The sequence below is a fragment of the Humulus lupulus genome, chromosome X (genome assembly GCF_963169125.1).
Source record: "Humulus lupulus chromosome X, drHumLupu1.1, whole genome shotgun sequence".
In the NCBI taxonomy this organism is placed as follows: Eukaryota; Viridiplantae; Streptophyta; class Magnoliopsida; order Rosales; family Cannabaceae; genus Humulus; species Humulus lupulus.
Window position 1 is genome coordinate 244,804,376 of NC_084802.1, and position 22,826 is coordinate 244,827,201.

Consider the following 22,826-nt stretch of genomic DNA (forward strand, 5'->3'; position numbering starts at 1 on the left):
TGGTTCCTTGCCCAAAAATTTTAACCCTAACCCTTGTCACTAACCTTAGATACATAATTTAAGCCAAATGACCTGATTAGCAGGTCTAACACAATTTTAAGTACATAGTGTAACGGTCCTAGATTAGGAGGGCGTTACAAGGATTCTTGTCCTCGAACCTGGAGTAGCTGTTAGGTGTTAGTTGCCACAACTGTGGCCCACTAGATCATCTGACAAATTTTGGTGAGCCCCAATTGGTAGGGTTGAGATCGTACCCTCGATAATCGATATTTCCCACAATGTTTCCTAACATGGGCGAACGTGCGCATATCCTAACAAGGTCAGATACATGTTCTCCATAAGGTTGGTGGCAGCTTTCTGCAAATGGCCCCCGTGCAATTCCACTAGGCCAATGGTCTTTGTTAGTGCATCCTAAGTAATTAATTAGCAGTTTACTTCCCAAATAATGAGGAATGTTGTATTAAATGTTCATTAAGGGCATTTGTTGACGCGGTTTTTCGCCAACAGTGAATTATGAAAATAACTGGAATGAATTAGTGCTTAATGATAAACCGCAATAAGAAAAATAATACTCAAGAGTGCCAAAAAAGAACTCTCAAGAACACTCGTCTTTTTTACATGGTTCAGTGGTTAAAATCCACCTAGTCCATGAGTCTATATTATTATTGTTTCTCTCTCTAAATTTTGACAGAGTTTTTGTATTACAGAAACTACTACTCCCCCTCCCTTGTCCAAGATCTTAGTATTTATAGAGAAAATCCTTGGTTAGGCCTAGGGGTCATCACGTGACATAACCCTCAGTGTTATCTGTAACACACTAATTATAAATATTACAATTTATCCTTAGGTATGGTCTGAACATTAGGTAAAACTGATCATGGATCCTCAAAGATAATCGGACATGTCATACCTGACTATGCACGATTATCTTACGTGTCCGGGTTTTTAGGGATCCATGGACATGCTATGTCTGACCATGCACGTCTATATAACGTATTTGGGTTTCTAAAGATCCAAGGATACGTCAAGTCTCTAGCGTACCCGAGCTGAATATATCGTGAGCTCGTGTCACGGGTGCTATGCCTTATAAACATTACAAGCTTGTGCTTATCGCTTTGCATTCCCCAGCTTGTGTTATTGTTCTGGGGAGTCGTGCTATCTTTGCAGAGAAAATATGGACTTATGGATCATCCGTTACAGTTCTTTATTCACCAGCTGTACACGAGCTAAATAAAAGACTAGTGCTGAATTTTAGGATGTACATTTGCCCCCCAAGTCCCTGCTCGTGTTCTATGACGTCACCTTCGGACTTACACAGTGGGGACTTTTAAACTTTCGTCGCGATTATCCAGGCTTGCCCACTACTCGAGTACTGGACACGTGGAGCACGACGATTGGCGTTTGTTCGGGTTTTGAGGACTGCATTAATGGTCTGGCCAACTTTTTGCCGTCGTTTCGCCCTTCGAAACATAGCCCTTGGATCTGGTTCTGACCAAATCGAGCGACTCACGCTGATCTATGCCATTTACGTATAAAAGGGATAGACAATTCTTACAAATCACCATCTTTCATTCGAAAATTTTCTCCATCTTCTACCTTCTGCGTTTTTGAACCTCCTCTCTTCTTAGAGAAAAGAAAGAACCCCAAAACCCTTTGTTACAAAGTCTTTCGAAGACCCAACTGTTCAGTTGCTCAGGAGTGAGTCCTTCTGACTTTACGAGATACACCTCTTCTATCGACAATCATATTGTAAGTCCCATCACTTCACATGGGCTCTATTATTATTTATTTATTATTTTTATTATTTCTTTCTACATTTTATTAACCATGCTTCACCGTAGTCGATATTAGGGTGTCTTCTTGATTTTTGGCACATAGGTTTCAACTTTAGATTTATAAAGAAGGTTTGGAACCTTTCCTGAAAATATGACACTTACGATATAGGATGTTTTCTGGGTAGATTTGGGTAACCTCAAAAAATACCCATTTGGTGCATAGAAGATGAAAGGTTATGGTTCAAACATTAGATTTCTTAGGGAACACGCTTTCTTGGGTGGTTTTTTTTATAAACTGCCCCCCAAGGATAGTAGTGGCTGGATTTTCTGACACACGGATCCCTGAATGCCAGGGGTCTATTGGGAGACCTAGGCGCGTAGTGTAGGTAGCGCGTGGCACCACGCAACGGGCTGAGATTAGCTCAGCTCGGGCTTCAAAAGCATTACTTCCTTTCGTGCTTCCTTCCTTTGCCTTTATAAAAATGTTAGGTCGCCTAGTAAGTGACTCGTCATTCTTGTTCGCTAGGCAGTCTAATGGCACCCAAGAAGAGTGTAGCCGGCTCCTCATCTTGACAAATCAATAAGGGAAAGGAGATCGCCTCTGAATCTCCTATTCCTCAGTTCGGCCCTATGGTGGAGAAGGAGGTCGTGGTTGGTCCTAACGCCTTCTTCAAGGCAGAGACAATCGTCTCCAAGATCATGACCCAAGGAAGGGTCAACAAGATAATGATGTCCCATAACATTTAGGTCGGGACCAGTGTCCTCATAGCTTGACCTCCATATGAAGGGGAAAGGAGCTGCGCGACTCTGCAGGACGACTTCGCGGCCTGGAGCGATGAGCATTTGAAGGCGGGGGCCTTCCTTCCTCTAGACCAGTACTTCGCCAACTTCCTCAACTACGTGAAGTTGGCACCGTTTCAACTTCCCCCGAACTCATACCGACTATTGGCGGGGTTGAAGTATCTCTTCCTGAAGCATGAATGGGAGGTCCCTACTCCAGCGAACATCCTTTACTTTTTCTGCCTCAAGGCCAGCCCGGAACAACGAGGGCGAGGTGACGGGTGTTTACCCTAAAAATGGGTGCAGATGATGTGGCAAGGATTTCTCACACGTAGTTGACACGTGGCAGAAGTACTACTCGACTATCGACCAGAAGCACACCGCTTCGTCAGGGTTAATTTTTAGATACGACCAAGCTGGTCGTATAACCTGATTTATTTCCTTCTTAAACTATAATCTTATAATAATTGCATTGAATATTTCTTCATTATTATCTTGATACGCGATTATTAAGGAAAGATAGGGCACGTTGGCATATGTAACCCTCCTTGAGCCTATAAATATACATGAAATAGCTCAAGGAAGGGACTTTTGATTCCTGAATCTTTTTGCTAAGATAGAGAAAAAGAGAGAGCAATAATGCAATTATCCATCGCTTTATTGATTTTCTTCCAATGTTTGTGAAACTCAAGAACCCTAGTTCTTTGATCACTGCTTTGAGATTCAATCCTAATAATAGCACTAAGTGGATGTAGGTCATTACCATCCTTTGGGGCCGAACCACTATAAATCCTTGGTGTTTTCTTCTCTTCCATTAGATTATATTTCTTATTTACCTTTTTATCCATTGTCGTATATTTGACTCCGTGTCGTTGGCCAAATCGCGGGTCAACATTCTGATGCTTTCATTGAGAGTTTGACAAAAAACTGTGAAAAAAATCTAATGGCGAAAACATCCAAGAAGACTGGACAGGCTGCTGGCGCTGCACCATCCCAACCTCCTTCCCCAAATGTGGCTGAGAATGAACCACATTTGGAGTTTGATGAGGAGGATTCTAGACTCCGAAATACCGAGGGCAATGCTAGGAGTGTTGCAAGATGAGTTGGCCATTCTGAGGGCCAATCAAGAGAATGCTGCGGAGAGGATGGCGCTGCAGCAAAGGGAAATAGAACACCAGCGCCAAGAGATGAGTGAGCGGCACGAGGAAATGGATCGTCGGCAGAGGGATGCCATGGCCGCCCTTGAAGCAGCCATTCAACTGGCTAGGAGTCAAGTTGTACCAGCCTCCCAGCCAAATCAGCCACCAAGCGCACCACCTCAAAGAGGTCCCAATCCAAGCCCTCCACTCTAGCCAACAAGCCCTCAAAGACCGGAACAGCCGCCTATGGTTCAGGATGGTGTCCCACCTAGGGATCCTGAGCAGTAGCCTACATCCCAGGCTGGTCGAGGCAATCCCCAGGGCCAGAGGTAGAATAGGGCAGGGCAGCCACCCCGTAGCCCTAGACGCCCAGGGGATGAAGAGCCGAATCTACCGAGCAGGGGGCAGTGTCCTTCTGCCAACAGAAGGAACATCGAGTTAGGCTCTACGGTCAAGGGCCCCCCACGGCATAACAATGCATGGGGACCCAACGACCAGCGCAGGCCTCCCCCTGACGCTTGGGAGATGCCAGCCCGAGGAGGAAATAGCATGAACAGCCGGTCACGCCATAGTCAGCCACAATTCAAAGATGGCCATGGCTATAATGAAGCTGATTCCGGCAGAGGAAATGCTGACCAGAGAAATGAAGAGAGAGGTGGCGGCAGAAGCCCCCCACCTAGAGAAAATAGGCCAGCTAGCCACAACGCTGGGGGGCAACCCAGGCAGCCGAACGTCTTTAGTCGACTAGGATCTAGCAAGCAGAGACATAGAGATGATGATCTTAGGGACGTGGTTAATGACCGCCATGAGAAGCACGACGAGTACGCTCCCCCAGCGCCGGTGGCCCCAGCAGTCCCAGAAGCTGTTCAGGCTCATATTGATGCCCTGAACCAGGTGGTACAACAGCTGGTCGGGGGATGAACGTCCCATATCGAGTACGATAGGAGGAGGGGCACCCCCTTTATACAGAGGATTGCCTCGTTTGAAACTCCCAGTAAGTTCAAGATGCCTACATTGCCAAACTTCGATGGGTACGGAGACCCAGTATCTCATGTTAATAAGTTTGAGATACAAATGGACATACAAAAAGTGTCGGAAGACGCCCGCTGCCGGATCTTCCCTACGACACTGTCTGACACCGCTCAGAAGTGGTTCTTCAAGTTCCCTCCTGCTAGTATAGTATCTTGGGAAATGTTCGTGAAGGAATTTTACGGACAGTTCTACGCGGGTCATGTACACCCCACAGAGGCCAACCAGCTGGTCGAGATACGCCAGAAAGAGGGAGAGCCCTTGAAAGAATATGTCCAATGCTTCATGTGAGCAGCAGCTGGAGCCAAGACAGCGGGCGATGAAGGTAAGATGATGGCCCTAACTGCTGGGGTGAGGCGCCATTCGCCCCTCTGGAGTAGCCTCAAAAAGCATGGGGTTAGAAGTACCAAAGAGTTCTTGGATCGGGCTGATCGATATATCAAGCTTGAAGACGCGATTGCCAACGAAGGGAAATCGCCAACCAAAGACAAGGGACCCAAGGAAGAGCCCGCCAAAGCCGCCAACGGGTCAGAAAAGCCCAATGGCAACGGCAAAGGCAATGGGAACGAGTGAACAATGAACCCTCAGCTTCTGAGAGTAAATGCCCCAAAGGCAATCGATATGAGCCGAGATTCACCAACTACACGACCCTTGTCGAAAGCCGAGCTGAAGTCTACTAGGCGACCAGCTCAAGCGTGCCTTACAAAGGACCCGCAGCTATAAGGAAAGATATCTCCAAGAGAGATACGACAAAGTTCTGTCATTTTCACAATGACTACGGGCACGACACCAATGAATGTAACCAGTTGAAAGATGAGATTGAGTTCCTGATCAGGCAGGGACATTTGAGAAGATATGTGCTAGCCGCAGGAGGGTCTCAGCGAAAGGCTCAAGGTGGCAACGATCAGGCGCATGCACGCCAACGCTCGCCACCTCTACAGCCAGCTCTTGTGGCAGGCACTTTATTCACCATATGCGGAGGCCCACATCTTATAGGAGACAGTGGGAAGGCAAGGGAACGATACGTTCGAACCCTACCCCACGACCAGGACATCAAGATGATTAGTGTGGAAGATCGAGCACCAAAAAAGGCTCATACAGAGGAGGAATTGATAACCTTCTCTGATGACAATGCCCAGCACGTACGATTCCCACACTCCGATCCCCTAGTCGTAGACGTACAAATTGCCAACATGATGATGAAAAGGGTGTTGGTCGACACAGGGAGTTCGGTTAACCTCCTATACAAGTCTTCGCTGGAGAGAATGAAGTTGTCCGTCAAAGACCTGGAGCCATGCAACCAAACCATTTATGGTTTTTTCGGTGCAGGGCTCGCCCCAACAGGGTCGATTAGGCTTCCAGATACAGCAGGTACTGCACCTGCTAATAGGACATTACTCACTACTTTTATAGTAGTTGATTATCCTTCAGCATACAATGCTATGATTGGGAGACCAATTCTGGTCGACCTACGAGTCGTCACCTCGATATGGCACCTCGCCATGAAATTCCCAACAAACGCAGGGATAGGTTGCGTATTGGGAAATCAGTGGGAAACGAGGGAGTGCTACAATGCCTCGATCACCAAGGCGAAGAAGGGTGTATCGAGAGATGTTCACGGGAAAGAGTTGCAAGTGGCAACTGATGCTCAGGCCCACTTGGGTGATAATGTCACCAAATAGGGCGTTGCCCAAAGTGAGGATAGGGATTTCGATCCTCGCTTTGGGGATTTTGAGGAAGAAATTGGCCCCATCGAGGACCTTGAAGAGGTCCAACACGATGAAGAAAATCTGATCAGGGTTGTGAAAGTCGGTAAAAACTTAGAGACAACAAGAAAACAAGCATTGGTGGAGTTTTTAAGGAGGAACCATGAAGTCTTTGCCTGATCGCACAAAGACAAGGTCGGGATAGACCCTGCAGTCATCAGCCATGTCCTAAACATCGACAAGAGTTTTCCACCAGTGCAACAAAAAATAAGGCTGCTCGACAAAGATAGATCAAGGGCCTTAAAAGAAGAAGTCGAGAAGATGAAGGAGAATGGGTTCATCAGGGTGGTGTTTTATCCATCGTGGGTCTCTAATCCCGTGCTAGTTCCTAAGCCGAATGGAAAATGGCGTACGTGTGTGGATTTTACAGACCTAAATAAAGCCTGCCCCAAAGATTGTTTCCCACTCCCAAGAATCGACCAGCTGGTCGATGCCACTGCAGGACATGAGATTCTCTCATTCATGGATGCTTACTCCGGGTATAATCAGATTAGTATGCATCCCCTAATGAGGATCACACTAGCTTTCGGACTGATACAGGGCTTTACTGTTACAAAGTAATGCCCTTCGGTTTGAAAAACGTTGGTGTGACTTACCAGTGACTAGTCAACCACATGTTTAAGGAACTGATCGGCACAAACATGGAGGTCTACGTTGATGACATGCTGGTTAAGTCAAAAAGGGTAGAAGGGTATGTAAAGGATTTGCAGGAATGCTTCATGTCTTGAACAAATATCAGATGAAGTTGAATCCCCTTAAATGCTCTTTCGGAGTAGGATCAGGGAAGTTCTTGGGATTTATAGTTAACTCGAGAGGAATTGAAGCCAATCCTGAGAAAATTAAGCCCTGGTCGATATGAAATCGCCAGCAAAGATTAAGGATGTTCAAAGTTTAACCAGAAGAATTGCCGCTCTTAGTAGATTCATTTCGAAGTCAACAGATAAGTGCATTCCATTTTTTAATCTACTTAGAGGCAACAAAAAGTTTGAGTGGACGGAGGAGTGCGAGCAGGCCTTTCAAGCATTAAAAACTCATATGGTGCAACCACCCATCCTATCAAAGCTGGTCGATAAAGAAACTTTGTTCATCTACCTGGCCATCACGGAATATGTTGCTAGTGCCGTTTTAGTAAGGGAGGAAGAAGGCGTGCAGAAGGTCGTTTACTATGTGAGCAAAAGGCTAATTGGAGCAGAACAGCGGTACCCACCCATCGAGAAGCTAGCCTATTGCCTAATTTTGGCCTCCAGGAAGTTGCGGCCTTACTTTCAAGCTCACCCAATCACGGTTTTGACCGACCAGCCTCTACGGCAAGTCCTACAAAAACCAGAGGCTACGGGTAGATTGCTAAAGTGGGCGGTCAAACTTGGGCAGTTCGATATATCTTATTTGTCGCGAGCAGAGATAAAAGGGCAAGCCCTGGCAGACTTCATTGCAGAGTTCACTGAACTTACAGACAGCAAGCAGATTGAAGAGCCTAGAAAGCCTAAGTGTCAAAACCAAGCTCCCTCGTGGAAATTATTTACAGATGGTTCTTCTAACGAGTGCCATGCTAGAGCAGGAGTGATATTGATAACGCCAGAAGGGCATCGATTTCACTGCGCAATTAGGTTTGACTTTACTGCTTCCAACAACGAGGCCGAGTATGAAGCATTACTCGCTGGGTTGCGGTTAGCCAGGGACATGATTATAAAAGTGCTTGACATCTATAGTGATTCTCAGCTGGTGGTGAATCAAGTCATGGGAGAATACCAGGTGTGAGGTTTAAATATGGTTGCCTATCTAAACAAAACAAGAGATCTATTGGCTCAGTTTGACAAAGACAGCCTCCAGCAAGTACCTCGCAACCAGAATTCCAATGCTAATGCTTTGGCCAAATTAGCAAGTGCGAAGGATGCTGATACTCTGAATATAGTACCGGTTAAGCGGCTATCAATGCCAAACATCCAAGCAGAGGAGACCGCTATGGTGATCCAAATGGAGGATACGTGGATGACACCATATATAGAGTATCTGACACAAGGCGTATTATCAACGGACAGAAACAAAGCCAGGACCCTTCAGCGACAGGCTGCTAGGTATATCCTGGTAGATGGAATCTTGTACCAAAGGGGATACTCAATGCCACTCCTCAGATGTGTTTCGAAAGAGAAGGCCAAAGAATTGATGAAAGAGGTACACGAAGGCTTTTGTGGAGACCATGTTGGGGGGCAAAACTTGTCAAAAAAGATCCTGAGGCAAGGATACTTCTAGCCCATGATGAACGAAGACTCGATGGATTTTGTGCGGAGGTGCGACAAGTGCCAGAGGTTCTACAAAATCCCACGAGCAGCCCCCAATGAGCTTAAACAGATGCAAAGTCCATGGCCGTTTACAGTTTGGTGCATAGATCTAATCGGATCCTTGCCCACAGGAATGAGCGGTGTCAAGTATGTTGTGGTTGCCGTCGACTACTTCACTAAATGGGCCGAAGCCAAGCCACTCGCAACCATAACAACCAAGAAGGTGCTGAATTTTGTGATCAAAAACATCATTTGTCGCTATGGATTGCCAAGGAAGATCGTCTCGGATAACGGCACCTAGTTTCACGGATTTTTGCAGACGGCATGGCATTATAAAAAGCTTTTCTTCAGTCACTCATCCCCAAGCAAATGGACAAGTCAAAGCAGTCAACAAAACGCTAAAGGATACACTGAAGAAGAAGCTAAGGGGGTGTGGCCAGAACAATTGCCTGAAGTCCTTTGGTCGTATAGAACTTCCCATCGAACAGCAACAGGCCATACTCCATTCTCTTTAGCTTATGGATATGAGGCTATGTTGCCTGTTGAGTTAGATCCGCCTTCGCATCGCAGAATAACGTACAATCAGGCCTCGAACAGCCAACTACTGATGAAATCCCTAGACTTGATCGATGAGAAGCGTGAGCAAGCCCAACTCCGAGTAGCTGCGTACCAGCAAAAAGTTGCTCGGTATTTCAATTCTAAAGTTTCAGAAAGGAAATTCAGTGTCAGAGATCTGGTACTTCAAAGAGTTTTCCTGAACACCCGCGACCAAGCTACTGGAGTACTCGGACCTAATTGGGAAGGGTCATACCAAATCGAAGAAGTCCTTCACCCAGGCACCTACAAACTTGCTCCCTTAAACAGAAATCTCGTTCCTCGCTATTGGAATGGAGAACACCTGGACAAGTACTATCAGTAAACAATCCTTCTTAAAGGATTGGCTTGTATTAATTTTACTTTTTACAAGTTATGAAAAAGGGTTGGTCATTTTATGTGACTAATTGCTTATAAGTGTAAGATCTTTTTTATCACTCGTACAGACACGTTTTGTCCATTTATTATGAGAAATATAAGGGACTGTGTGTAGCCAGTCATTCTTGCCAATTATTGTATTTTATACAAGTATTTGCTCATTACGTGTGTTGTTTTGCTGTATTACAAATTTAATTATTTTGCTACGAGCAGTATTGTTCAAACAGGTTTTGGTCAAGGCAAGTGACCAAGGACCTAAAGCTCCTCGATTACTTAGGGGGCATATAACGAATCTAGTAAGAAAATCATATCGAAAGGTATGTAAACACATGAGAAAAATAAGTGAAAGCATGCTAGGGTACTTAGAGTATTTTTCAAAATTTTGTATTTTGTTAAATCAAACCAAAGTACTATGCTAAGTTCGGTCATGCGAATAGATGTTGTAATAAAATGAAAATATATTATAATGTCAAAGTGTATCCTTTTACACCGCGAGCAGTCGCTGCTCGGATGTAATTGTTCAATTAAAAGTAAAAGCTGCCCATGCAGCAATAAATATTCAACTGGAAAATAAGTGTCTTTACATCACGACTTATGGCCCGTGTACTTGAAAAATTAAAAGAAAAAAAAATTGCAGACTACGAGGCTGGAGGATCTTGAGGGGTGTCCTGGTCGATGACATCTGTAGCTTCATTGTCTGCCCCGTCCAAGCCAGCCGCCAAGGAGATTTCGGCCGAGGCAGGTACCCTTGCCCTCTCCTCTTCTGCCAGACGAGCAACGCAGTGGGCTATCTTGGCATGCCTTGCGCGATCGGGAAGGTAACTGAAATCAGCCCCTTGCTTGTGTTTCCAGAAGTCATAAAGACACTTACTCATGGCGTTCTTGTACCTTTCCACATTGCTAGCGTTGGCCTGTTCAAGCTTCTCGATACGGCCCTCCAAGGTTGTAGTCTCTTGTCTACTCGCAGCCAACTCCTGCTCGAGCTTTTTAGCCTTGCGGTAGTTAATGCGGGTAGAGTCCTTGAACTGGTCTCTTTGCTCGACGGCTTCATCCAGAGCAGTCTGCTTCTCCCTTAGCTCCGCAGCCAGTTTATTCTTCTCCTCGAGCACTGCCTCAAGCTGCTCAGTGTATTTCGCTTCGGCAGCTTTGAGTTCTTCAATGTGTCATTGCTCCAAAGTCCTGGACTGCTCGATGACGGCACCCGAGCGGAGCCAACCGGTAGTAAGGGATAGAATTTCCTGCTATCAGAGCAAAGATTAGACTGACTGTAGAGTATAAAGGGGGATGTCTCCACAGAAAAAGATAACTTACACTGGCAAAATCACTCAATGCGCGGGTTAGGATCTGGTCGACGTCCATTGTCTCAGTCGAAGCCATCGCCTCTCGGCAACGATCATGCTTCAAAAATTTTGCGACCCTGTCTTTGACCGATCTTAAGGCGCGACTTGATATGTCGCCCCTAGTGGAAGCAGGACCAGCCTGCTGAGTCTGGTCAGTTGGGGCTGGTGGAGACGGTGTCGACCCAGCAGGAGCAGGGGGAGGGTCCGTCTCGAGAGGAGAAGGAGGTGGTGTTGCATTGGCTGAGGGTCCGTCTGACAGGGGGCCTGCAGTGCAGGCTTTCTTGGCCTGAGGCATTTTACTGCTTTCCTCGGGATGCCTCTTGCTCGTTTTCTTTTTGCTCGAGGGAGCTTTGGGAGCCTCATGGGCACTGTATATGTCGAACATGTACTCGGAGTCCATGTTTGAAAGAGAAGCAAATACACGAACAGTGAGATAGTATAAACAATTGAGTATGTTATGTCAGGAAAAGAAACAAAGAAAACTGTAAGTGAAATACCCGAGCTATCATTACTGGTCGCTACATTATATACTCTACTAGTCTTACACTCACTCTCCGGCATGAAGAAGTCTGAATCTAAATTTGGAGCGTACTTAAAATTGTTGTCCCCGTCAAATAAGTGACAGGGAATTGTCAAGCCATCTAAGAGCGAGAGATCAGTACCATTCTCATCCGAAGATTCGTTGAGGGGCTCGAGGGGTTCGGTGGCCTTCTTTTTTCTTTTTCCCTTTGGGGCGGGGGGAGCAGCAGCCTGTGGGGTGATGAAGGGTTCCCTGATTATTACTCTAGTGGCCCTCCTCAAAGGGGGTTGTTCCACGTATGGGTGCTACTCGGGAACCTCTCTGCTAGTGGCACTCCCCGCCGTTGACTCCCTCACATCCTGATGAGGGGCCAAAAGGCTGACCAGTCTTAGATTGGCCTCCGTGACCAGCTGTTTGATGCTTTTCTTTATGTTGGTCATGCTGTCCAAGAGGGTTGATCGCATCTCCATGTCTGGAGTAGGGTTTGGTCGCAACCATGGGCCTAAAACGCACTAAATTTCTAAGGAAAATGCAGCAAAAAATTGAAGAAAGATTGATGACCAGTGGTATAAAGACTTTACCTCCTTGAGTGAAGGCCAAGTTGTTCACGACCATGTCAGTCATTAGGAAATACTCCTGATGGTACTTCCCCATGTTCAAGATATGAGTGGTGTCAGACAGGAAAGTGCGACCTGTCTCTTGGTGACAAAAGTGGAAAAACCCCGTGTTTTCTTTGTTGGGGTTAGATTTGAGGTTGAACAGATAGTTGACCTCATGTGGAGTGGGGACAAGCCATTTTTTGTGGCTATAAAGGATATAGAGTGCATCAAGAATTCTACATCCATTGGGAGTTATTTGAAAAGGGGCGACCCCGAAGTAATTGGCCACCCCCTGGAAAAAAGGATGAAGAGGCAGGGTCACTCCTACCTCAATGTGATACCTCGACCAGGCGCTGAAGGCGCCTCCAGACAAGTTCATCCATTGGTCTTGAGTGGGTTGAACTAATGTCACCCCAGGGAGTCCATATTTTTTGATATAATTAATGATCATCCTGATCGTTACCCGGCTGACAGGTGCGATGTACCATTCAACATCTGGTTGAACGGCGTTTCGGGGCTAAGCATGAGTTTGAATGTTTGGGTCGGAGATATTCCTTTCCCGACCACTAGTCGAGGGAATTCCAGCCTAAGGAGCGGGCTGGTCTGAAGGTTTGGAAGATTTCTTTTTCTGGGCTGTAGATTTTACTCTACCCATGGTTGGAAGGTTTGTCTGAGGTCTATTGGGTGGGGTTCGAGAAAAAGGAATCTCTGGCACCAGCTACGACAGATGCTCCTCATCTTCAAGTAATTGGGCATGCAAGTCATCGTCGATAGGCTTCTCACCTCCCCAAGGATCTTGCATGAAGAGCTGCGAACAGAGAAAGGGGGAGGTGAGAACGTAAAGCCTAAAAATCTGTGTTGAAACTTAGAATAACGTTGCTCGCGTATAAAAGTTAAGCTTTTATACGACCAGCAACATTCTAGCAAAAACACTAAGTTCTATACGAGCAGTTAGTAAAACAAATTGAAAAGCAGAAGTAAAAAGTTTTTCGAGAAAAAGCTTTTTCGACTCCGAATGGGCGGGAAAAACCCAGTTTTTCAACTAGCCTAAAAGTCGAATTTTTACTTCGATTTTACGCCCTAAATCTGCAATCTCGACTACCAAACTGGCTCTTAACCCCTAAAAGACGTTGTTTCATCACCCTTTCAAACATAGATTAGCATTCCCAAGTTCCCCAAAACAGTTTCAGTCAAGAATAGTATAAATCTCCAAGAACTCAGAAATCAGAAATAGAGATAAACCAGTATTGCATGGCATATTAACAAATGAAAGGTTCGAAGAAACGTACTTGTATGAAAGATAGAGTGAAGTTCTGAGGCACTAAGTTGATTCGGCTGGGCAAGAGCTTCGTGATCCGTCTGAGTATCTGGGCTTCTGGAAGTATTGCTCCTGGTTCTTCAGTTTCTTGAAGATAAAGTTAAAGTGTAAAAAGTAAAAACTGATTCTGAAGGGTCATTTATATTAGCCGAGGAGCGGTTACCAAAGTAATCATAAAGGGTAACTTTCCAAGGCATGGGGAAGTGTGATAGCTGTCAGACAAGTTATTGGGAAGCCGAAAAGACTTGATTGGACATGATTGATCACCTTTTCTCGAGAAAGCATGGGCGGCTCTAACAGATTTCGTGGGGTATTCAAAGAGTCATTTTCCTAAGTTTACTTATTGTTGGTCGCAATAAATAAACTTGGGGGCAAATGTTTACCCTAAAAACGGGTGCAGATGACGTGGCAAGGATTTCTCACACGTAGTTGACACGTGGCAGAAGTACTACTCGACTATCGACCAGAAGCACACCGCTTCGTCAGGGTTAATTTTTGGATACGACCAAGCTGGTCGTATAACCTAATTTATTTCCTTCTTAAACTATAATCTTATAATAATTGCATTGAATATTTCTTCATTATTATCTTGATACGCGATTATTAAGGAAAGATAGAGCACGTTGGCATATGTAACCCTCCTTGAGCCTATAAATATACATGAAATAGCTCAAGGAAAGGACTTTTGATTCCTGAATCTTTTTGCTAAGATAGAGAAAAAGAGAGAGCAATAATGCAATTATCCATCGCTTTATTGATTTTCTTCCAATGTTTGTGAAACTCAAGAACCCTAGTTCTTTGATCACTGCTTTGAGATTCAATCCTAATAATAGCACTAAGTGGATGTAGGTCATTACCATCCTTTGGGGCCGAACCACTATAAATCCTTGGTGTTTTCTTCTCTTCCATTAGATTATCTTTCTTATTTACCGTTTTATCAATTGTCGTATATTTGACTCCGTGTCGTTGGCCAAATTGCGACTTGGAGCGACGAGCATTTGAAGGCGGGGGCCTTCATTCCTCTAAACTAGTACTTCTCCGACTTCTTCAACTACATGAAGTTGGCGTCGTTTCAGCTTCCCCCGAACTCATACCGACTATTGGCGGGGTTGAAGTATCTCTTCCTGAAGCATGGATGGTAGGTCCCTACTCCAGCAGACATCCTTTACTTTTTCTGCCTCAAGGCCAGTCCGGAACAACGAGGGTGAGGTGACGGGTTCTATTACTTGACCCGATTCCCAAACTCTCCCTCGGTCATCGAGCTCCCCAGCCATCCCAATGACTATAAAGATCAATTCTTTATGTCGAATGGGTTCTGCAACTGCGAACACCGATACTTCAACAGTCCTCGTAAGTCTTCTTTCCTTTCCTTTCTTAGCTCATGAAATCATTCTTTTTGTACCTGAATCAACTTCTTGTGTATATACTAATTGAGTAGTATTTTTGTGCAGCCATATTTGTGAGGACGGATAAGTCTGCGACCCTCGGGGGGTCAATATGATACACTATCTAGGCTTCTGCCTAGCGAGAAGGACTACTGCCAGCTTGTGTCAGACGACATGATGCTGGCGTGTAAGTTAATTGCTGAAGGCTGGACTCTGGCTTTGAGAAGAACATGGGCTAACCTCCCGGTGGTCCGTGAGCTCCAGCCTACCCATGAAGGGGATGCCGAGGCCGCTGAAGGCGAGGAGCAAGAAGAAGACGAAGTGCCCCTCGTGCGGAAGAGGCGGGCTCCCGAGGCTGCTCGGAACCCTGAGTTAGAGCGAACTTCTTTGGGAGCAGCAGCCGGCCCCTCCGGCCAAGGTAACCCATACCCCTATAGGGATTTAGATAGGGCTATCGCTAACCTTAGGTTAGTTAGGTTTCATCCAAACCAACTCGTCCATCGCCACCCTAGTGACCCAGACCGTAATATAACCCTTCTCCAGTGCATGGACCACTTAGTGTTACGCCATGACATGGGCTACTCTAAGGGCACCGTTGTCATAGTCAATACACTATCCTTTAGGTTGGCCTTTTTTGAAGAGTATGGGACCAATCTCAGGTCGTGGCCCTCTCTGCTCTAGGGTACCCTTGCCCCTGGACTCAGGCCGTACATAGAGGAGTCCAGCCCCGAGATAGAACCTGAGCCTGAACCTCCCCTAATCCAAGAAATTGTAGACTTAGAATCCCCCTCTCCTCCAGCAGTTCCAAGGTCGGAGGTCGTGACAATAGACTCCTCCACTAGCCCGGAGGGTAGGATCTTTTATTATACTGTATATGTATACACATTTTATGTAAACTGATGACTTCACATGTATACTAACTTCCTTTTCCTTCTTTTCAGGCGAAGAAATGGCACAACCAGGAGCTCCCGACATCCGCACGATTTTTCGGGAAGGAAAAACCAGCTCGGGGCCTGCCATAAAGAAGCCCCAATTCACAGCAAAGAGGATGCCTCCTGTGACAGGGACTACCTCCAAATCCCTAGCTAAGGGGAAAGTCACAAGCTCTGCCACTACGACTGCTGCCGTGATGGAGAAAAGGGGTCCTCTGCCTCCTCCTCGATTTCCATCAGCTCTTGCTCGAGACTAGACAATACAAGCCAACCCCCCAACTCCAATTGTTCCTGTAACGCCCTAAACTCCAGGGACCGTTACGGTACGCATTTTAAACAGTGCTAAACTTGCTAACCGAGTCTTTTGGCCATAATCGTGTAACTAAGTATGATTAGCGGTTTAGGGATTTTAAATTTTGGTTAAGATATAACGTTTCACTAAAACGTTTATTGTATACATTGGGATCCCAAAAAAATATAATTTAAAGGTTCATTACAAGAAAATATTTACAATCAGCCGATCTAAGCGGCAAAACAGGGTTTAACCCTAGTTCCTCTTTCATCCCTTGGTCGTGGCGGTCGAGCAGCCGCATATGTACACATTGTCACCTAAGCTCTCCAACTCAAGGATGGTCCAGCTTTCTTTTTCCTTTACCTGCACCACATAGCACCCGTGAGCCGAAGCCCAGCAAGAAAAACTCAATATGCTCATGAACAGTAATAACATGTCATCCAATCATAATGTGCATGCCTAGCAATAATAGCCTTAATCACGCATGCAAGCAGGTACAAGTAAATGTTTATGGAGTCATGCGCTCTGAGTAAATGACTAGTAAGTCTCTCACTCTGAGGTGGATGAATAGTAAGTCAATCTCGGGGTGGGTTACTAATGAGTCACACCTTGCATAGGTGACTAATGAGTCACACTCTGTATAGGCGACTAATGAGTCACACTCTGTAGATGACTAAGGAGTCCATCTCTGTATAGGTGACTAATGAGTCACACTCTGTATAGAAGACTAATGAGTCTATCTCTATATAGGTGACTAATGAGTCACACTCTGTATAGAAGACTAATGAGTCTATCTCTGTATAGGTGACTAATGAGTCACACTCTGAGGTCCCATACCCTCTTAGCCATGTGACGTGTAGGTCACCTTAGCCTTTCTAGCTCTGGCTCTAAATAACTAGCCTTTAGACTAGACAAGCGCTTTTAGTTTTCATCGAACTTGAGGTTGGTCCGGCATTAATGCTCATTTGAGTCATTCAATGCAGATGTTGATTAGATCTAATCTTTTATCGGCTTGCGTTAAACACGCTAAGACCGTTCTTGACTTATGAGTCAATACCAGGTGACCAGTGCTCAGTACCACTACCGAACTTGACTAATGAGTCACATCCTTACAGTTAATACTGACACCATTGCCAAATCTAACTAGTTAGTCAGTGCCACACACAAGTAAGCAATGCTACCAGGCATATATCATATGTCAAATATCCAAATGTAGGGCATTCAGCATGCTTACTTAACAGTTGCTAGCATAACTATGATCATGCACAAACACAGAGACTCAAGCTCTGATCAATCTTATATTCAACATTCATGGCATCCCTAATCACATGTTTCTCATGCATTACATGCATCACATTTAAACACTCGACATGCCTCAATAATAACCATGCATGTCACATATGGGGTGCATTTTTCTTACCTTTGGTCTAAGCACAGGTTACCAATAAATGAGTCACAAGCACGATCCTGATTCCAAGCCCCTAGCGATAACATAGTCACAACCATAAACGGTGATCCAATGAGTTCAAGTTCTAAAATCCAATCCTGGAACCAAAACCTAGCCTCCGGGACATTGAATCCCACTAAACCGGGTAGTAGGAACGATCCTGAGACCTAAGATTTGAGTTCCCATAACCAAAACATCATTTTGGCCATAAATGGCACCAAGCGCCGCAAGCGCCGCGACCCCCAGGTCTTTCAGAATCCTCCACCTGCTTCATCGAGCCTGGGCCGCGGCGCCCAAGAACAGGGTCACGGCCCAACCACGAACTAACCATTTTTCCCCGATTTTACCATTTTAAAACCTTCCAAAAACCTATCCAAACATCTCCAAACTCAAAAATCAAAGTTCCCAAACATCCCCATGATCCAAAACCAACAAAACCCAAGTCTCAAATCAATCAAAAACTCATCAAAACACAAAGTCCAATTCAAGCTTAAAAACTTAAAACTTGAATTACCTCCGATTAAGTTGTTTCCCAACTAAATCCTCTGGCTAATAAGCTTATAATCTTCCCTAGGATCGCTATGCCTCAATCCTCGCTTGAATCCGAGTCCTAGAACTCAAGTTTCCTTCGAAAATGCGATCGGGAGACAAAAATGGAACTTTGAGGGAGAGAGAACTTATTGAACATTCTTTTTATTTCTTAATAGGTTACTTCATGCTTAAGTAGCCTCAAACAAATCCTAACGCTCAGGGTCCCGAAAACCTCCCCGGGGACAAAATAGTCAAAACCTCCAGAATTTCCCCCTGATCTTACTAACTCTCAATTTATCATCAAATACTTATTCCCATTACCCAATAACCCGGTAATGTACTAGATACCCCTTGACTCATTCCGAGTCAATAATAAATCCCGTTGTGACTTTCCCACTAGCTTACCTCCTAGGATCGTCTCATGCTAAGTAACCCTAGCGTAACCAAATAATATTAAAGCACCACACACATATCACATATATGTCAAATATGCTCGAAATGGCCAAAATATGAAAATCACTCAATTAATCAGAAATGGGTTCTCATGCATATTTAATACACCTAAACATGCATATAATCATTTAATAGCATAATAAATAAATTATGGCCCTCCCAGCCTCCTAATCAAGGTCCTAAACCTTATTAGGAAATTTGGGGCATTACAGTTCCTACCACCACCGTGCGTATCCCCGTCAACCCTCAGGATTTGGAGAAGATCCCCGATACTTTTTGGGGGACTCTCTATGAGACGGAAAACCATGTGGTGGAGCATATATACAAGGCCAACCCGAAGGACCTACGGGTAATTGAAGAGAGGAGCCCGGAGAACGTCCTGGAATCCGCCTTGGGGATGACCCTCACAGTAAGATAGCTGTCCTCAGTTAAACATGCATATATTATTTTTTTCCTTTTATTTTACCCTAGTATGCGTCTAACTTGTTTCCTTATTTTTATTTTTGCAATCGGTCCTGGCTCACCATCGCAGCATAGCCTGGGCCAGGGCTAGGAATGAGGAGCTTCAAGCTGAGCTCTAGGTTGCCCAGTCTGCCCTGACTGTTGCTCAGGAAAATGAGCGGGCTGCCAAAGCTGCCCTTGCAGCTGCTCAAAAAGGCGAGCTGATGCCAAGGCTGCCCTTGCATTATCCCAAGAAAGCGAGCAAGATACAAAGGTTTCCTTGTCCACTCTTCAAGTTGAGGTCGCGGAGGCCAAAGCCAAATAGCTGGAGGCCGAGGTTGCTGTTAAAGAGGAGAAAGCGGCCTCGCTGACCTCCATGGAGAGCATGCTTTACCATTGCTGGGCCTTCAACCAGGATGGTAACTTCTCCTTCCTAGCTCCTGAAGTGTGGGATTCCTACCTTGAGAAGTTCAAAGCTCGGATCCTATAAGAGCAGTCTGAGACCGGGGATGCTTCCACCGTGAGCGAGGAGGAGACCGAAGAGGTTACATCCTCAGAGCGCCCTGGAGGGGCTTGATGGCATTTTCCCTTTGTTTCTTCTTTTTTTTTTTTGTAAACATTTGCCATTTGGATTAGTTTGAGGCTATTTTCCTCGAGACAATTTGTTTTTAATTCATATATCTAACTTTTTATCTATTTGTCTTTTCCTTGATTGTTTCTCATGTTTATGATTTTCTAGACTTGCACACTCAAAATCTTAGGAATCGACTTTTAGATTGAGATAGACATTTTGAACTTGGTTATATCCAAAATTAATGTGTTGATTTGTATCATACCTATCAAGCATCAGTGTAACGCCCTACTTCCTTAGAGTCGTTACTAAGTGAGTTTAAAATGTGCATTTAACTCGCTAATCGAGGTTTTAAGACAAAAGTGTAATTAAACCATAAACAGAGTCATAAACTTTGAAAATAGTTCCATTTACTGAAAAACATAAAGCGTTTAACACTTGGGATCCCAAAATACTGTTTAAAAATATTTACAACCCAAAAGTATAACTAAAGTCGGCTAAACGACAAAATCAGGGTTTAGTACAATCATCTCCCAAAATACCCTTGGCTGTGGCAGCCAGGCAGGCCAAACATGTACGCGCCGCTTCACGCTCTCCGTACTCATGGTTGGTCGACTTTCCCCTTGCCCTTACCTGCATCATAGAGCACCCTTGAGCCGAATCCCAGCAAGAAAACCCTCACAAGCATAAACATATGCATATCATACACTTAACGTATAAACGAGTCATCATCAGGCTATCCACATACGGCCATGGCGTCCCAGGCACTTTATCAGGCCCTGGGTTCACGGTCCACATCGTGAGGATATCCCAGGTATCCTATAGGGTCTCGCCCTGGAAACTAGCACTCCACGTGCTAAACGCTGCTTTCGACCCCTTACCGTTCTCGGCCTTTCCGCTCTCGGCCTTCGTCGTTCTCGGCCTTCACCACTCTCGGCCCTCACCATTCCTAGCCCTTGCCATTCATTCACATATATGCACACATAGCATAATTAGACATATACTTAAACATGAATAAACTCATCAAGGGCTATGCCCCTGCAACACAAGCATATAGGGCCATGCCCTGTAACACAAGCTCTACGGGTACAGCAGTTTTCTTACCTGTGCTCTGAGTTTCTTGAGCACCGAGATCCCGAGCACAGTCTCCTAACCCGGGCCTCGCTAAAAACCTAGTCACAACACATACATAGCACTCTCATTACTAACCAATTCACAATCTTCTCCCGGAACCAATCCCGTGCTCTCGGGACCTCCCGTTTCCCCCACAAGGTAGCGGAAGCATCCCCCGAGCCCCCTGAGCCAAAACCCCAAAAACACATTTTTCCTCTGCCCAGAAATTGGCCTAGCACCGCAGCTCAACCCTATAGCGGCCGCGGTGCCCAGAATGATGCCCTCCTCCTGATTCAACCTAGCACCGCGGCGCGGAAGAACAGGGCCGCGACGCTCATACGCGAACCCAGAAAACTGGTTTTTTTCCCCAACATTTTCCCGAGCCAAAACTCTTCCAAATCAACCCCAAGATCTTCCCAAGTCCCAAATCAACTTAAAACCCCAAATAGATAGTATAGTAACCCAGAAACAACAACAACTAGCTTAAATACACATTCAAACCCATAATTCACCAAATGGTTTAAAACTTCATAAAACTTAAACCATAACCGAGCATAACCTCAGAAATGCATGAAACTCTCACCTCAATTGGAGATTCGACCTTGAGCTGCTTTCCCTATCCAATTCCAAGCTCAATTCCACTAATCCCAATCTGAACTTCACTCCAATAATCCACAAGACAACACACAATTCAACTCTTAAACCATAACATTCTTAGCTGAATTCTACAAAATAATTACTCAGATTTCCTTACCTCAATATGCAGAACAATCCTCTAGTTTTTCCTTGGCTTGATTCCCCTCTTAATCCCACAAAACTCCAAAGATCTTCCTTCCTTCCTTCCTTCCTTCCTTTCTGGTTTCTAGTTCTCTCTAGAGCTCCCAAAACACAATTCTTGCATAAGCCAAAATGTGAGAACGTTCTAAACTTTTCCCTCAGCCAAAGCTTATCTATCACCTAAGCCAAATGACCCAATTGCCCTCCTTTCTAACTTAGATTCTAGCTAATCCTCAATGGCACCCTAGACCTTTCCTTAATCTCTTGCAAGAATACCAGTTTCCCACTTAAAACAATTATCCTCAAGAGTTACCTATAGTTACCCAAGTTACCAAAGTGCCACTAACCATTTCTCAATAATTCTCATACTCAAGTTATAATATTCCCAAAATATCCCTAGGCTCCTCCCGAGCCGGGTATTTAACCCCGTTGTGATCTTTAGCAAAACAGCTCCCTAGGACTGTCTCGAAACGTGCATCACAATTATATCACCACTCACACGTGGTATCAATCACAAAATATACAAGTATTACATTTATGCCCTCAACGGGCTAAAATTACAAATATGCCCTTAACAACAAAATGGAGCCCACATGCATATTTAATTCACCTAAATACGCATTTCCAATCACATATTCATTAAATTCACATATTAATTCAATATAACAATTATTGCCCTCCAGGCATGCTAATCAGGGCCCCAAGCCTTATTAGCAAATTTGGGTCGCTACAATCAGGCCTTGGACCCAGTTATATCCGGGATTTTAAATATTTCAAACTCAGTGCATGTTAGGTTTACTGTTATCTCGAGCTTCTAGGGAAGCCATCGAATTTACAATTTTGCTAACTTCTAAGTTTTGGACCTGGTTGACTCCATGATAGTTTTATATGATTTAAAACTTAGTTCGTGCTAGGTTTATTGACATCTCGTGTTTTCTTAAAAAAAAACATCGGTTAATCAATTTTACTAACTTCTAAGTTTAGGACCTGGTTGTATCCAGGGTTTTAAATGTTTTAAAACTTAGTTCGTGCTAGGTTTATTGACACCTCATGTTTTCTTAAAAGACATCGGTTAATCAATTTTACAAACTTCTAAGTTTAGGACCTGGTTGTATCCAGGATAGTTTTGTACCTGGTTATGTCCAGGATTTTAAGTGTTTCAAATGTTCTGATCCATCTCGGGTTATATGCCCCCCAAGTAACCAGAAAGTGAACTTTCTCGGTTGCTTGGACAAATGTTTTCACACAAAATACACAACGATCCCTTCATTTCTTAATCAAATGGCTTTTATAAATAAGCCTTACATAGATGGATGGTATCATCATTGATAATACTTCTTCAGGTGTGTGGCATTCCAGATCCGTGG

At 44.7% G+C, this 22,826-nt stretch overlaps 1 protein-coding gene across 1 annotated transcript in view; it reads right to left on the reverse strand.

Moving 5' to 3' along the window:
• Positions 1-11,480, reverse strand: part of LOC133806901 (uncharacterized) — a 42,156-nt gene extending 30,676 nt beyond the window's left edge. The window contains exons 1-2 of the mRNA XM_062244998.1: positions 11,052-11,480; positions 10,487-10,858 (exon numbers count right to left, since the gene is read on the reverse strand). Coding sequence (XP_062100982.1) covers positions 10,487-10,858; positions 11,052-11,480 — 801 coding nt within the window. The remainder of the gene's footprint in view (positions 1-10,486; positions 10,859-11,051) is intronic.
• Between the last annotated feature and the right edge of the window lie 11,346 nt (positions 11,481-22,826).